This window comes from Electrophorus electricus, chromosome 20, assembly GCF_041902795.1.
Source record: "Electrophorus electricus isolate QZ-2024a chromosome 20, ASM4190279v1, whole genome shotgun sequence".
NCBI classification, from domain to species: domain Eukaryota; kingdom Metazoa; phylum Chordata; class Actinopteri; order Gymnotiformes; family Gymnotidae; genus Electrophorus; species Electrophorus electricus.
This window is the reverse complement of record NC_137516.1, coordinates 6667350-6684575: the sequence shown is the minus strand read 5'-3', so window position 1 is coordinate 6684575 and position 17226 is coordinate 6667350. Positions and strand designations below refer to the sequence as shown.

Below are 17226 nucleotides of genomic sequence, written 5' to 3'. Positions count from 1 at the left end.
GTCAGTCAAAGATTTTGCCACGACTATACATTTTCATGCGTTTTCACGTAACAAAGGCATAATGAGCTAAGTTGGAACCCAAATTTCATTTTCGAATACATACTTTCCACCTAGACCAATGTTTGTGTGAATCCATTTTGCACTAGATGCAAAAAAATAAGTGCAATAAAATGGTGCACTCTTACATGTGGGTCAGGAGATGGCTGCGGTTTCTTCAATCTTACCAAACTAGTGGCCACTAAAGTTTCGAGAGGTTGCCCTCATGTCTTGAGCCCTGAGGTCTTTGTATGTGGAGTTCACCCGAGGCCTTTGGATCACTTCAGCGATATGGCCTGTACATCATCAGGCCAACCTTCCGAGCAAAAACCATCTGAGCCAACTACCTTCTGTTCCCCGCTCCCACATCCTGATGCCAGACTCAGAGACCTCACCATGTTTACCGCTGAAGTTGTTTTTCTGCTCCCTTATTTCCATATTTAGATGATTTGATAATCTGGATTTTGTAATTGTTTAACCCCATTACCAGAGTCGCATCCTTTCCAGTACCACATCTATGCATATATTTGTAGTGCCTTGAACACAATCAATGTTTTTTCTATTATTTCTCAGTATAGCTCCAGGTGAAATATCATTGCTTCCTGATGTGCATTAGATAGTGTGTTCTAGACAGTTTTGAAGGAAATCTGGAACAGCTTTGCTCAAATGGATTTGATTTTTAGTGCTTTCACTCCTAATTCCTCTTTTAAACCTGGGGGACATGTGCGTTTTCATGGGTGGCTGAAGAGCTTTGCATCCAAAAAAAATTGTATGTAAAAACCACAGATAAATTAAAACCTCCTAAACTTTAAAACAATTACTTATTAATGAGTGTGAAGTATATTGTGTTCACTTTTAGATTTTGCCCCCACACAGATGAAGACGTTTTGCCTCAAAATGCACTCATAAATGTCAGGCTGTCAGGCCAAAATGTGGCTTGTGAAAAAAAAAAAATCCACTCTTGCACTTCAAAGTGGGGTGAAGAATATCAGAGACTCCCGGCGGTCTTCAATCACAGACGTCTGGAGAAGATCTGCACCCACCGCCGCTCAGATGGAATAACAGCCACTCACAGACACACGAGACCACTGGCCCAGTCCAGCAGACCCCACAGCTACAATTATTCAGCCTCACACGCCTGCGGAACCCTCCATCCCCCCACCCCATGATACTTTATACTAATGGTGAGCTGTGTATCTGGAGAGGTTGTAATGGCGGTCTGGCTATGAGCTCTTGCGTCGCAGAGAGCATCTGGGCCCATCTGAGGGAGGCATTGAGCTACCTTCTAGTTGACATGGGAGAGAAAAGAAAACAGCTCTGTCACCTGCCTGAGCTGACCTGCTGGCCCCTGACCTTCCCATGTCCCCTGTTCCCAGTGGGAAAAGTTCTAGAACAACAAAGGGCCGAAGGCCGAGGCTTTCGAAAAAGCAGTGTAGCGCCAAGACGGCAAATGATGCATCGCTTTGAACGCTCTTAGAGAGCGATGTGTATCTGAACACAGTGATGCATCTAGAAATCTGGAACCAGAGCAGGCCCATGTCATTAACAGACTACCTCATCCAACAGTGCTACTGCTGCTGACTAGTCCCCTCTAGCTTTCATTCCTTGTTAGTTTATTTAACATTTCTGCAGTTATACATAGTCTCTACTATAATCTCTGACTATGCATCAGTAGCTGTGGAAAGAGAGTGCTTTTTTCTTTTTTGAGGGATATCAGTACAACATTACCCAAAACTTCATCAGAACTGTCTACCTAAAGCACTGTTTGACCAGCACAGTAATTTCTGTGATGTGTTTTGTCTTTAGCTGCTCTTGGCCATACAACAGTTTGGCGCCAACCTCGATGATTACCTCCACCTGCTGCTGCCTCCCATCGTCAAGCTGTTTGATGCCCCGGATGTCCCTCTCCAGGCTCGCAAGTCAGTATATAACAATCCTGCCATTTCTCTGGCTGATTAGGAGAAGTGTATTGTTCAGTATTATACATTTTATATATTTGTATTTTTGCTTTCTGTAAAACCTGTGTAAATTAAGAGTTAGCTTATTTAAATAACTTAAATCGGTGGCTGTAAAGGCTTTGCATGTATGTACTTCATAGTTTGAGATCTAGTACCTCATAAACCTTCCTAGCCATGGAATAAACAGATTGCCACCCTTTGTGGCATACAGCACAGATAATAGTAATTTATGATGTTTAAATAAGAATAGATACATTCATTCAAATATAATTTGAGCCTGTTTGCTACATGGACACTGAAGGCTTTTTTGCCCTCAGACATTTGCCCTTAGACAGTTCAGTGCCAACCAATACAGGGAAATCCATGCCAAACTATTCTCTTCTCTCAAAAAAAAAAACGCCTTGAGTGGGAAGCCTTGACAGCTAATTTCAGAGAGTTATGGTTGCAAAGATGCAGTCCCAACATCTCATATCAGCTAAGCACGTCAGTGAGGATGGATGTGAGTCAGGTGACCCTAGTGCCTTGTGTCAGAGAGGCATCCACATTGTCAAATCTCTCCAATTGAAGCAGCAGAGCTCGTCAGCACATGTTGAGCCCAGTCTGTACTGATTCTTTAAAGCTGTACTGAGATAAGGAGTGGAGATCAAGACTCTTTAATCTAAAGAGCACAGTGCTCCATTCTCAATGATTTCACAAAATAAGTGCTGTACTGCAGTAGCACCAAGTTTAGAAAATAAATATGATGCAGTTTAAATTGTTTGAGTAATATGATTATTTGAAAGGAATCTCCTAGTGTTCCCTGTACAAAGAATGATCATTTTCCAGCTTTCCAGTTTGTTTTTGCTTTGTTTTGCACTCTAGGGTTGCATTGGAGACTTTGGATCGCCTGACCGAGTCCCTGGACTTCACTGACTATGCCTCCAGAATCATCCACCCCATCGTGCGCACTCTAGACGGAACGCCTGAGCTTCGAGGCACTGCCATGGACACCTTGTCCTCCTTGGTCTTCCAGCTTGGCAAAAAGGTGCCTGCAGTAGCACAGTGCCAGTGCATGCTTTCAGTTACTGTCCATAAATAACAGTGTCACAATATTTCCATGACTTCCAGTGAAGAGCGCTTGAGGGCTGCTTGAATAATTCCATTGATGAGGTCAGCCGGCAGAGAAAGTGCTTCCCGTTTCCCATAACTCTATGTAAGCTCTCAGAAGTGGTCCACTGATGATGTCACGAGCCCACTTTGAGTTCAGAACGAGGCTGTTAATGAGAGTGGGATGATGTCATTTTCCTTTTTATCACCCCTCCCGAGGTGCATATAAAACTACCGGGGCAACATGTGGCCCCCATGAGCAGAAGGCGTGAGGTGTGCAGGTTTTAAACATGAAAAGCCCTGGGCCTCAGTTAGAGGGGCAGCAGTCTGTCATCTGGCTCGGCGCTAGTGGAAAGGGCTGTTTAGCGTCTGCAAGCCTATGGATCACACACTTGTGCACAAAACAGCACTTGCAGGCACGCATAATTACAGACACACTGAGAAGGAAACGCATATGTACATGCACATTCCTTGAGGGCTCATTTACTAGCTCATGTACATTTAATAAAAACCCTAACAGAAGCTCTCAGTGCACATAAGATATGCTGTAACGACGCTCCTGCAGACGGACATTCCATTAATGCCTTGTTCCACTTTTTTTGTTGTTGTGCAGTACCAGATCTTTATTCCCATGGTGCACAAAGTAATGGTGAAGCACAGGATCAGCCACCAGCGCTACGAAGTCCTCATCTGTCGCGTCGTCAAGGTCAGTGCCCTCAGCCCCTCAGGCCCCTCCACCTCGTTTCTCGCAACGCTTCGCCGTTCCACAGTGTGCTGTCCCCGCTGAACCAGCACTGATGTCAGTGACGATGAGGCGCTCAAACCGGGGGGCTATGGCTAGAAACAAACGGCACATTGTCTGCAGGTGGAGGATGTAGCCTCCATTTCCTGGAACTTTGTGTGAGTCACCAGTCGTTCCTTGTTTGTGAACCCAGATTTCCCACTGCAACACACGAGGCCCCTACCCTCCATCCAAAAACAATTTAGATGTCTTATTGCCAAATGTAATGCTTCCTGCTGACATCTCGCAGCACTTGACAGGACGTGCCATGCTCCTAAGTTTTCTCTGTTGTGATGTAGATCAGATGTCTGTCCTGAAGTGTTGCTTTCTGAACTGCGGAGAGCACCGTCAACCATTTGGAACAATTCAGAGGCAATAGTTCTCTGTCCCAGACACAGCTCTCGGCTTGTCACATCCTTTTCTCCAGTATAGTATTAAGTTGAATGTCAGTAGTTAGCATTAGGAGATAAGTCAGCACTCTAAGCCTAACATGCCATTGCCATCATCTTTGTTGCTCATTTATACCTGCAACTAGATTGTATTGTGCATCAAACTATGTTTTGCCATAATTTAAGACCTAGCGTATGCATTAGACTAAGATCTAACACACTATGGGTTTTCTGGGTTGTTGTTGGGTTTTTTTTATGTCCCGTTAAGATGCTGTGTCTTTGTGCAGGGATTTTTAACATTGATTTCTAATTCTCAGGGTTATACCCTTGCCGACGAGGAAGAAGACTCTCAGATTTTCCAGCATCGCCAGTCACGTGGTAACCAAGGCGACACTCTGGTCAGTGGCCCAGTGGAGTCGGGTCCGATGAAGAAGCTGCATGTCAGCACAACTGCACTTCAGAAGGTCAGTAGGTGTCCACTGGGCTCCCTGTGATTGCACTCTATGGTTTATTGCTGCCAACTGTTTTTGCCACATTGTGACCTCCTTTTAAACATAATAAGTCTGCAGTGTTTATCTGATAGACTAGCTGTTATTATATGTCAACTGAAAGTCAGGACATGGTTTCAGTTTCTGTGTCGCATTTTGCACGGTGGTGGTTGTTGTTGTTCTTGGCCAAAGCTTTATGAAGATAACAGGTTTTCTTCATGTTCCCATTCTTTAGTGAAGTTTAGTCTCTCATCTGATAACTGAATGTCTGTTAAGCAAATGTACTAACCAAGGCACACTGTTAAGTCACTCACAATTGAAAGGCATGTTAAGAGGTTTTCAGGACTGTTGTTCTTTGTAACCTTATCTCAAGTAGCTAGAGTAATTTCCTTCATGATGGAATGTGCACCAATAAAATTCAACATGGTTTCTCTGTGCAACAGTTAAAATTCTCCACAAAAAATATATATTTGCCTTGGAACGAAGAAGCCTAATTGACAAAGCAGATGACCATTAAGTAGATAAACCAGCATTAAAACCTTGCGTTAGAATTACATTGTGCTTTAGCTTTGCCCTGGCAGAAAACACGTGACTGAATTGTGCCGAGAGCAACATGTTTCTGTAAGTTCCCCATAGCGTGACTCTTACTAGTTGCGGGTCTATGGCTGACTGGAAATCATAGATGAGGCATGGGAGTGGTGAAGTTTTGTCAAAGATCCCGCCAAGAATGGTTGTGGCCATCGCGGTTTAGTCTGTTATCGATTTTCTGTTCAGTTTTCTGTGACTGGCAAGCATGTCGCCACGATTCATGGCAATCGCTCTAAAAGATAACCAGATCTTCCCTCACTCTCTGTCACCCAAACCTTGCTCACTCTTAAATGATAAGTAGCAGAACCAGCTGGTCTCCTGTTTTTGTCTTCATTCGGCTGACGTGAGAAGGCTTAGTAACATTTTACTCACTCACAACCATTCATATTCACTGAGGAATTCTGTAACTGAGCAAGTTCCTTTCAGACCAGTAATTCTTTCAGTGTAGTTCTAAACGGTGTCTCATTCCTGTTTCACGTGCCATGCCGCATTTGGTGCCTATGCTGCCTGCCCCTCTGTCTTTACGATCTACCGACGGTGTAGCATTATGGGGTGCCTCAAGACCAGTGAGCAATCGACCATGCCATCTGACCTTTTGCCTGATTGGCTGGTACACTGCTTGGTTTTTTCGTGAGAGAGGGAACCTGTTGTCCTTCCAGTTAGGACATGGCCAGTTACATTCTCAGGAACCTGCAGCACTCCAAGTCTAAATACCACAGCACCTACGTGTCTGTCCCTTGCTATTACAATTTTATAGTAATCGATTTATAATTTTCTGCTTTTAGAGTTTGTCCCCGACGCTTTTTTCCCTCCCTTCACAACCAGAAAGCGAATCAGACTCGGTGATCAAAAGCAGTGATCCAAATCAAATATAAAACGAGGCCAACATGTTTAACTTCAAGTAGAATGTTTGCCGTCTCAGAGGACTCATCATGGATCTTAACACTAAGCATAACTATAAAGGAAAGCCATACTTTGATGTAGTACCCTTTTAGTTGACCCGGCCTTCCGACGGGTCTCTGAGCGTTGGCTGTTCACCCTGTGTGTGTGCAGGCGTGGGGGGCGGCCAGGAAGGTGTCAAAGGACGACTGGCTGGAATGGCTGCGGCGTCTCAGTGTGGTTCTGCTGAAGGAGTCCTCCTCCCCGGCCCTGCGTTCCTGCTGGTCACTTGCCCAGACCTACATTCCACTTGCCAGGTGACTCTCTGCTTGCCAACCACACTTTGACCATCTTCCGTTAAGATCCCGGTTTTTGATAATCCCTGGTACGTTTGATATTTATTGTTGTGAACGTATCTAAAATATGCATTAATGACGCACAGTTACAAACTCATTTTAAGAATTCTCTGTGTTGCGTTGTCCTTCCTGAACATTCCGTTGCTTGCAGGACCCAAAGACTGATTATTGTGCGTCTCACTAATGCAGGGATCTGTTTAATGCTGCGTTCCTGTCATGCTGGTCGGAGCTAAGCGAGGACCAGCAGGACGAGCTGATCCGCAGCATCGAGCTGGCGCTCACATCTCAGGACATTGCTGAGGTCACGCAGACCCTGCTCAACCTGGCCGAGTTCATGGAGCACAGCGACAAGGTCAGCCAGAGCCTTGTTCACAAACACAACCTTCTTATGTACATACCTGTAATATAATAAGTTCATGCCCAAAAGGGTCCTACTTTTTTGTGGCAAGCATGCTCTAATGCTCTTGTTTAAAGGGAAAATGGTAAAAAACAAACAAACAAACAAACAAACAAACAAAAAAAACTATATGACATTACATGTTGCTAGTTAGCCATAGTGAAATATATTAACATTAAACATATAACCTAAAGGGCCCAAGTCTTTATATGGAAGTACAAGTGTTGTCTGTTGATTTTTCTAAGTTTGATTTTTTGACTTTAGGGTGAACCTCATGACCCCCTGATTGAAGCATCTTCTTTTTCTCCTTTTTAACTTTTAAAAAAGAGTTGAAATGTTCTGGTAATTTACAAATGCAGGTCAAGTTGGTACATCATGCACTATTGTCAAGGAAGTTTTTTAAATTAGGGCCATTGAGATATAATCAGTAAGATTTCTAAAGTGATGTCTGACCCTGATGCAGTTTCATGAGCAGAACCGGACTTTAATAACTTTATAGTACTGTGTTCCAGCATAGCCTGGGGCACTTATTTGTTTGAAAGAAATGAGCTCCCATTTGCAGAGCTTTGCCCTTCTGTTGAAGCATAGACCGCTGCCACTTGTTGGTGCAGTAAGGCTAAATAGTCAAAGATAGAGGTGCACTGACCAAATTCCTTTGGTTTCTACCAGTTACAACTACTCATCTTCTGGTAGGTGGATCCTTTGGAAGGTGATTGCACTTAACCTCTCTACAGCCTAAAAGCTACTATCTGCAAACTAATACTGGAGGCAATATGAAAAACTATCCTAGCAACTTACCAAGCTTTCTCTTAGTTTGAAAATGGTTCACACATTGTGATGGTTCACATATTCTATATACTGGCTAGCACTGAACTCTGATTCTGAGTAAAACATCATTCATTATAATTCCTGTTTGATTATGAGACTCGGTTGGCAATTTAATTTATTATTTACTGTTAACTTGTTTTGCTGGAGGAATGAGTGGTTGATGAAAATGCTTTTTGAGCCAGTTGGGTTTTTAGTAGTTGTAGACTTTATAGTATGTTGATATTAATGTTAATTGTTACCTCAAGATGCAATAGTATGCTAATGTTATTTGTGGTAATTGTTTTACCTTTCCTTCAAACTGTGGATACCTATATATGTATTTTGGTAGGACAATTTATGTATTTTATCACATTTTAATGGTATCTGAGCATTTAGCTGTAAGAGGTCATTTTATTCCAGTATTATGGGTCATGTTTAAATCTTGCAGGCTGACAAACATGCCCTTGTAATATGATGTGAAATATTTAAAGTACTTCTAAAAGCTGAGATTTGTCTCGTGTTGTTGGAAAAAATACCTCAAATATGATGTGCTTCCTCTTAAACTACCACATCATTCCTATGCTTCTTGAAAAGAGCTGAAGGATGTTGTACTGAATTTCATTCCGCAGCAAAAATAAGTATGTGGAAAGGAAGAAGAAATTATCCTGAACATTTTCACGTTCTGTCCACTTATTTGTTCTAAGCGCGTTGCATTCATTTTCATTGATGTATTCGTTTTCCTCTGCATTCGTTTCAGGGGCCACTTCCTTTAAGGGATGACAATGGAATCGTTCTTCTCGGGGAAAGAGCTGCTAAATGCCGTGCATATGCCAAGGCCCTGCACTATAAGGAGCTAGAGTTCCAGAAAGGCCCGTCTCCCCTTATCCTGGAATCTCTCATTAGGTAGGAAAACAGACTGTGTTCGTTTCAACATTTAGAACAACAAAAAAGATCAGATTTCTGAGCATGTGGGCTTAGTCTGCATAAATACTAAAATGTCAGTCACTTATATTTAAGGCTCTGTTTTAAATTACATTAATTTGACTCATCTGCAATTTCTTCCGATTCTGTCATGCCAGTGGGTTTAAAGCAACGTGGGTGGTTTGAATCATGTTGCTGCTTCAGGTGTGTTGTGCATTTTGAGTCTTTTGAAATTTGATTCTACTAATGTTGCCAGGTAGAGCGATACTGTATGGTTTGTTTAGTAGGCTAGCAACCACGCTGCGTCTCAAAGTTAACATGTGTTAACCTTAAGGAGGTAAATCATTGGAGCACAGAAATCCTCAGGTGCTACTTGGAGGCCATGAAGGTTCATTGTTTATCTGCACTTTGAATAGACCAAATAGCCAGAACATGCAGCTGAGTTCAAAAGCCTCTCACATGTCTTTTCTGCAAACAGTTAAGTGGAATACCCTTCAAGTTTGGGAAGGCCAAATGCAAGGGGCTTCTTTTGACCTCATGCGCACTGTTCAAAGTAGTTGTGATTTTATTTGTCAAAACAGTAAGGTACAAATACTACTGGGTAGAGAGCTGCATGAGTTTTGTAGATTAGTTTGGAAGTTAAAGGTTATGTTAATAGGATTATTTTTGTTGGTTATATTTATGCACATTGATTATGACACGTCACATGCAAGAAACCTGGAATAGGTGGAGGGATATAGTTATTAACATGAAGTTACATGGAATTTACACTTTTACCAACTTAAAACTGGGCATCTTGTCTTACGATGAAATATACTCACTGACTCATACATATTCTTCCATTTGTAACATGCGGTGGCCCAAGTGCCGCAGGGCGAGAGGCAGGACGCGCCGACTCCTCCGACTGGGACGAACATTTATTAACATTTAAAGACACAAAGGCACTCACACTTATCACCGACAAGAAACATGAAACGGTTAACGCTAAACAAACACGATACACAAGAATACAGCTAACAAACATGTTACATTTAGACATTATGCCGACAATAACCAACACCCTGCACACTTTAACATGGGTTTATATACATAAACATGAACGAGGTGCAGGTGTGGTTACAGACAAGACAGTCCTCCCACTGCACGTGGCGGGCCGAACCACGTGACTCGCGGGAGGCGAGCGTTCCGTGACGGCGTTTACTTTTTCTGTTGCTTTATCTGCTTTTAATGTAGAATGAGAAAAGAACAGGTTCCTCATTATAGCTGAAGCAGGAAAAATATATCAGTATCGGTCAAGCTCTGCGTGTCACACAGTGGCACTTCTGTGGCTTGATTCAAATGAACTGAATCAGTGTTGCACAGGCTCCTGTTGCTGCTGCTTCTGTTGTTGACCTTTAAACTTAGTTTAAAGCTTAATGTTTTTAAAGTTGGTTTCGAGTATTGATGTCTTTGGCTCTGCACCCCCTGCTGGACAGAGGCCTTGCTCATCTTCACATCTTCTTCAGCCTACCCCCCCACCACATCATTTTCAAATTGTAGTATCACTTTTTATATTGCATGTATAGATGTCAACAGGTTTGTTTTTCAAGCTTTTAATTTAAATTGCATCTCATTTTTTCCTTTGTGTGTCTGGCATGGCCTTTTCAAGGGCCTGATTGAGTTTCGAACCAGCTGTGAGATGTTTTCAGCTCCCTCTCTAGGGATGCCTGTAAACAAGCTTTACTCTTTAACATGTGATGCTTGTTTGTGGTTATTCTACTGTAATTGCGGATGAGGCCCATGTGGAGTACTCTTTTAATGATCCTGGTGTGCGCTGGAGCTCTTTGCTTTTCAAGTCATGTTTTATCTGGGGGCTGTGATTTAGTTGTGTGAGCCTGGATCTTCTTTGTGAAATTCCATTGAAATTACTTTGCAACAACAAAGCTACTTTATGATTTGGTTTCCCATTTCTTTGGAGCAGTGAAGCAATGAAATGAAGCAAATGAAGATTGAAAACGTGAAAAACATTTGTTTATACAAATGATTCTTTATTCATAAAGAAGGACTTTCTAAGGAGGAACTTGGGATTGTAAGTGCTGTCAGGAGCCAGATGAGGATACATCAAAACAACTGTAGTCATTCTTAAAATGCTGGCGCTAGATATAAGATGGGATGTGACTTTCTTATAAAGCTCAGAAAATTATTCTATGAAAAACTATAAAGGTGTCAGAAACACACATCTGACCTACATTTCCAGGTAGTGATTGTCTCACCAGTGATTCACATGCCCCTAACCTCCCGCAATTCCAGTACTTCTGTGTTGTGCCATTACCACTTTCCCGGAGCCCGTTCTCCTGGTGTCTGCGGGAAGAGTGAGGCAGATTTCACAAGGAAGCTTTCCACCGTAAAGCCAGAGGTTTTGTTCCCAAAGCATCCCTGAGCAGGTATTACCAGTGGAGTCAGCCTTGCATACCAGCGCGCAGCAGCCTGATCGGCAACCCAACAGGTGCTCATCCAGCCTGACTCATGGGGGAATGCTCAGAGGTGCCCTGGGAACACCAGATTATGAAGCACTGAATAAATCGCCAGAAACAGCCTGATTAGGTTTGCCGTTAGTGCCTCATGGGCTGAGTTGCACGTGCAGGATGAGGCAACAGGAAGTTGCTAATGACAATACCAGACAAGAGCTTGGCGACCAACACAGAAAGCGAGCCAGGGTGTGCTCAGAAGCAGGATGGAGGCTGGATTGAAGAATGGTTATATGCTGTCTAGGCAAAACCTACTCTTTTGGCACACTTAATGCAATAGTTTAAGCTTGAGCGATCATCATTGATAGAAATGACATGTGAATATGGCTCATTTCTTTGACCAGAGTTGACTGAGTTCATTCTGCACTGCAGGGTTTTTGAATATGTGCTATATGTTGCTTGTGAGACTCCTGTTAGCCCACGCCAGTTCCTCCTAAAAATCGGGCTAATTTTATGACGTTTAGTCATAAGATGAATGTGCTTTGGGAAAGCAGCAGGTTCTGAGAATTTGATTTGTGCTTTATTTTCAGTTTAAGTATATCGTTCATGATCCAAACATACATAAACTAAGGTCACAGCATGATGCTTGTGTGTGCATGTGTGTGTAACTTGGTCTGTCTGTTTACAATAAATGAAGTGAGTCTCTGAGTAATGACCTACTGGTACTGTGGCAGGAGACAGAACCCTGAAATTAGGCCAAAGAAACATCGATTTTAAGTTTCATCTGAAGGAATTTCATCCCTGCTGTCTGCTTTACACTGACTTCCCCATGCACACCATCCATTTCAGTGGTAAGAGGGGCCAAGCCACTGGTGGAATATGAAATGCATTACAATACAAATAATTAATAGCTCACTGGAATACAAAACATTTGAACAACTATTCTTTAATTTTGTGCTTTGTGAACAAGATTGAAATCTTTCTTGATATACAGATTTTGTAAGGTTAAAGGTTAATTTCAGGCTTTGTGGATTAATAAAAACTTCATTTGCTCTGAATGCTTTTATTGTAAATGCTCTGTCATATTGTTTTGACAGTTATCTTAGCGCAGTAATATGTTTAACTGGCCTCTCCAATATCTGTAGCTTTGCTACATATCCAAACAGATGCTTTCACCTCAGATGCTTGTGGATGGGTCATAAAATGATCTACTTATATTTGGCCCGTAACTCTTATACCGTAATTTCCTTGATTTGACTTCAGAGAAGTCAGCCCCATTATTTCTAAACCCGATGTCACTAATCATGTACTCAGTAAGCCCATTTTAATGAGAGCTTGATTAGTGAGTGAGGTTGAGGCAAGGCTTCGTCTAGTTCTCCACTAAATGAGTTGGCCTCAATCCCTCTACAAAGGCTGCCTGATAAATGGCTTTGAGAAATGAGTCCTATCCTCCAGGGGGACGGTACAGATGCCAGTAAAAGGTCAAGCTAAGCCCCATACTTCCTGCTACTGTGACCTTATACAGACCTCCCAGGATCCCAGAAGACCTCCACCAGCTGTAGGGAGTCTCAAGCATGTTTATGCCACATGAAGAACCTGTACATGAAATGATGAAAAGATGGTCCATGTTTCTGTGGCTTTACATTTGTGTCTTTTGCCCTTTCTATGGATCAGTAGCTTTGTTCTCATTGTGACTTTTTTGTTAATTGTGTTTGGGGATTTAGTATTTTATGAGCATGTCTCTCCCATGCAGTTTTCAATGCTTTTTCTTCTTTTTTATTTCTTTTTACATTTTTAAATTCAATTCATGCCCTTTTTGTGTGTATGCATGAGGATCAAAAGAGCACATGGTCGCTATGCATTTCATTTGTCTGTTTTTTGACTTTTTGATGCCTGGGATTTTATGGCTCTTAGTGTAAGCACTTCTGGGTATGCAGGCCTGGGTATGCAGTTGTGGATTAAGCCTGACACCAAGTCCTAAATAGATGTTCAGTTTTACAACCTTTTTGCAACAAACACTAGTTAACTGATGTAAGAGAGACTTGGAAGTAGAGACTCATTGGATTGGTGATTTTTAAATGTAGTGATGCGAATCCTAAGGGTCAAGTGCCCCACACAGTGCAGTGAGGCAAAGTCTCATCTCTGTTTTGCATGATGGCACAATTGTTGATCTTTATAGTATCATATAATATGACAGTTTTTTAAAAATACAATTTATTTCATCATTCAGTGGCATATAGAACTGTACACATTTTACATTTACACAATTCAGTGTAATTTATCTGTGAATTTACCAAAAATAAATTTATTTGCTAAATTTATCTAGCAAGTTTACTAGATATTTTATGCCTTATTATTCAGTGGCACAAATGGTTCCAGAAAAGCGTAAAGAAAATAAAACATTTACGATAAATATCAAAACTACAATTTACAATCATACATCACACATTCAGTCCAGAAAGGCTCTGTAGTACAAATGCATAGAGATGTTTTTTCAGGTATAGGTGCAAGTATTAGTGGGTGCTGCATAGACTTTGTACATGGTAAGCAAGGTTTGTGGGGGTTTTTGTACGCAAAGTGCTTCAAGGGGTGAAGTTCTGGGGCCGGATCTTCATCTCCACCCGTTTGAGGGAATAGTTTGGTCCATGCCAGCCATACCAGGTTATGCCATCACTGTTCTTGGTGTGGGCGCCGTAGCGGTAGAACATGCCATTTAGATTGGAGTCAGTACAGCAGTTGTACCAGTACCCACCTACAAGAAAAGGCAATGGGGCACAAAGTTTGGAATGCAACACGCTGTGTGACCGAGCGCTAACAAGCAAGGATAACTGGACCGGTTCCTAGACTGGACCGGTTCCTAATGAGTGTCCTGGTCCCTTACCTTTGCGAAGCTGGGCACAATCATCTACACACTTGTCGTTGTCCTTGTGCTTGGTGCTGAAGTTGGTGTTGTTGTGGTAGCGGAGAGAGTCTCCGGCGTTTCCGCTGTAGTTGGCTAGGAAGAGCTTGTAGCTGTTCAGCTCGTTGCTCAGTGTGAAGAAGCCATATTCGGTATAACGCGCCTCGCCCTCCCAGTCCTGTGTATGGTCAACAAACAACAGCTGATGATACGCGAGGAAAGGCTGCAGGTAAGGTCCTCCTTTTTACCAGATACAGCTTCCTTGTGATGAGCTCTCTGGAGCATTCTTACCTCCAGCTCTATCCTGAGCACCGTGGGCTGTCGGGTCAGACGGAAGATGTGCTCGTTGCCGAGCCAGAAGTCTCCACGAATTGTACCAAATCCATTCTTATATTGCTTCCAGTCCCGGTCGAAGCTGGTCAAACCCACCTTCCGCCTCTGGATTACCGTCCAGCCGCCTCCATTCGTCTCCATATCGCAGTACACCTAAAACCAGTGGTTCAAAAATGGAGAAATTAGATTTTTTCAATGCTCATTTGTACCCTCCAAGACGCACTAATACCAAACCTGGTATTTTCACTTACATCCAGATCAGGTGTTCTTAGAAAATCATCTTTTGGTAATTTGTACTCCCCAGAAATTTTGTAGTTTCTGTTGTACAGTGATGCACAGTCATAAATTGCATCTGTGGAGGAGAATGCAGGTAAAGGTTAGACCTCAAAACCGGACACTCTGTTACACAGTTTGCATTGTTTTTTTGTTTGTTTTGTTCCTACTCTGGATAATTTTGAGTGGTATCAGGATGACACCTAAAGCAGGAACATCTGGAACAAATGGCCTGAGTGTGTTTCCAGCATTTGAGGAACCTGAGAACAAAATTGTCTGGCTCAATAGCCAGCACAATAGCTACTGAACTTGGGGATTGCATCACTGAAAGGGAAGCTTGATTGGTTCTCCTTGAAGCCCTGGGGCAGTTTGTACTCTTTAATACTACACTAAGTCTCTCAGACCCTGTAGAGTTTGCAAAGTTCTAACAAAGCTCTACTGTGTTCTCTGTAGTGGAAGAAGAAAATAAACTAGGTAGATGACTGACCAAATGGATAATAATGGGTATTAAATTACATCATGCTTTGTTTAACGCCAGCTTCTTCTTTAGAAGTTTAATAGTGTGGAATAACCTAAACAGCACGTGTGATGGCCTTTTGATGGATTCTGCCCCTTTATTTTTGTGACATTCTTGAGACTCTAGAGGCACTAATTATGGGCTGTGACTTGGCCACTTTTGTGCAGCCAGACATGCTTGGATACTGTCATTAGTGACTGCAGCTCTAACAGTTTTGGACATTATTGTTCTTACTCTTCAGAAATATGTTAATAGTTTTTGTGAATTGAATAAGTGTGTGTGACGGGGTGGGAGTATGAGTGGGAGTTGCATACGAAAATGCATGCAAAGAACAATTTAGGCATTAGTTCAAACACATTTTGTTGTTTTTTGCTGAGCCCCTGATCTTGGTTGTCTTAAGAAGATAAGATAAGATCTTTTTTCCACTACATCACTATTTAGTTAGGAAATTATTGAAAATGGACTAACTGTAAAGACAGAAAAGGCGAGACAAAGCTTCTGTTGAACTGGGAATCAGAGACGGCTGCAGAACTTGAACTGTTGGACTTGTGGGAAATGGAACGCTTTGTAGCCCTATAGTGAACATGCACGGTTAGGAAACCGGCTTGCACTACCAGCTAGGACTAAAATATTGTAAAACGGTTGGATATCTTAGAGACTTGGTGTCATTTGGCAGACTTTTCAGTGTTAAAAATCTTTTTTTTTTTTAAATAGAAAAAGAGAAGGAAAGAAAAGCATACTTTCCTTTTCAGCCTGTGGGCTGAATTGGTCTTGTGAAACTGTCTTTGTCACCTTAAGCTCACAAATGGTTCAGATTGTATTTCTCCAAATGACCGCACATGCCAAGTAGTGACACATGTCCACAGCATATGTGACCCACGACCCCAGAGGGTGAGGGCAGCCAAAGGACATGGCCAAGCAGTAGAGAAGTACACACACAACACCCATGCAACTGCATGAACACACTCTTGCTTTGTTGTGTACTTGCTTTCATTTACCATTCAGAACAGGAGCGCATATAAGACGGTTCGGTATAGACGTTTATCCCACTAATACAGATGCGCATTCCCAGCGGGCCCCTCCACCCGCTCCGTCACCTTACCTGAGGTGGTGTGCGGGGCTGCCTGTGCGGCCTGCAGCTGCATGATCTCCACGCGGTTGTGGATCTCCGAGTACTTGCTCTCCGCCTCAGTCACGCGCGCCTCTTGTTGATGGTTCTGCTTCTCCAGCTCCAGCACCTGCCGAACCAGGCTCCTCACGTCAGCCTCCTGCCTCCTTCCCATGTCCTCCAGCAGGCTGCTCAGGTTGGCCACCTGCACCTTCAGCACACGCACCTCGTCGCAGCACTGAGCCCTGGCCGCCTTGGCTGGCACCGCCCGCTTCTTTGGGGGCACCTGGGCCCACGTCGGGCACAGCACCACGAGCAGCAGCGCGACCGCTACGACCGCTGTCCTAGCCGTTGCTGTTCTCATGGTCCCACTTTAAGAAGGCACCGTTGATCCTCTTTGGGCGGAGATGACTGCCGGTCCTGGAGGTGTCTGTCTTGAGGCTGTGCCGGTGCGTTCTTGAAACACTGATGGTAGACTGTTTGTCTGAGAAAGCGTGGGCTGGTTTGAGTGCAGTCTCTGGTCCTTGCTGGGGCCGTCTGGCTTTTTATTCTTGCGCCGTTTCTGCCGCAGCTGTTCTAGGGCCTTTGCTCTCTCCTCTCACTAAAGGGTCCAGTCTGTATGCATCTTAAATATCTTTACGTGTGCCCTCCCCTTTTGGTCGGGCTCACACTGACGCCCTGCCACCTCTGCTAGCTCCACCACCCCCGGAGCTTCAGCTCTTGCGCACGATCTCTCTCTCTCTCTGCGTCTGTGTCTCTCTCTCTCTCTCACACACACACACACACACACACACACACACACACATACACACACACACACACACACACACACGCTTCTCCACCCCCTCCTGCCTCTGTCTGGTTCTACCCTCCAGCTCAGTTTTCATCAGGTGTGCCATGTGCCTGAACACACTTTGTTCAGTACTTTTTCTGCACCCACTATACATGGCATGAAAGAGTATT

The 17226-nt window shown here is 43.2% G+C and overlaps 2 protein-coding genes across 3 annotated transcripts in view; one reads left to right on the top strand and one right to left on the bottom strand.

Annotated features, from left to right (window-relative positions):
* The window catches only part of mtor (mechanistic target of rapamycin kinase), a 73479-nt gene that overhangs the window by 15865 nt on the left and 40388 nt on the right, over positions 1-17226 (top strand). For both annotated transcript variants that reach the window (XM_081702978.1, XM_081702977.1), the window contains exons 22-28: positions 1843-1955; positions 2856-3018; positions 3694-3786; positions 4568-4714; positions 6380-6522; positions 6751-6913; positions 8523-8668. In XM_081702978.1, the coding sequence (XP_081559104.1) occupies positions 1843-1955; positions 2856-3018; positions 3694-3786; positions 4568-4714; positions 6380-6522; positions 6751-6913; positions 8523-8668 (968 nt within the window). The remainder of the gene's footprint in view (positions 1-1842; positions 1956-2855; positions 3019-3693; positions 3787-4567; positions 4715-6379; positions 6523-6750; positions 6914-8522; positions 8669-17226) is intronic.
* Positions 13595-16897, bottom strand: angptl7 (angiopoietin-like 7). Its single transcript, XM_027021134.3, has 5 exons — positions 16258-16897; positions 14617-14717; positions 14324-14518; positions 14015-14210; positions 13595-13885 (listed from the first exon to the last, which is right to left on the bottom strand). Exons 1-5 carry the CDS (start codon positions 16625-16627, stop codon positions 13716-13718), a joined length of 1032 nt encoding a protein of 343 aa, XP_026876935.2. The 5' UTR covers positions 16628-16897; the 3' UTR covers positions 13595-13715.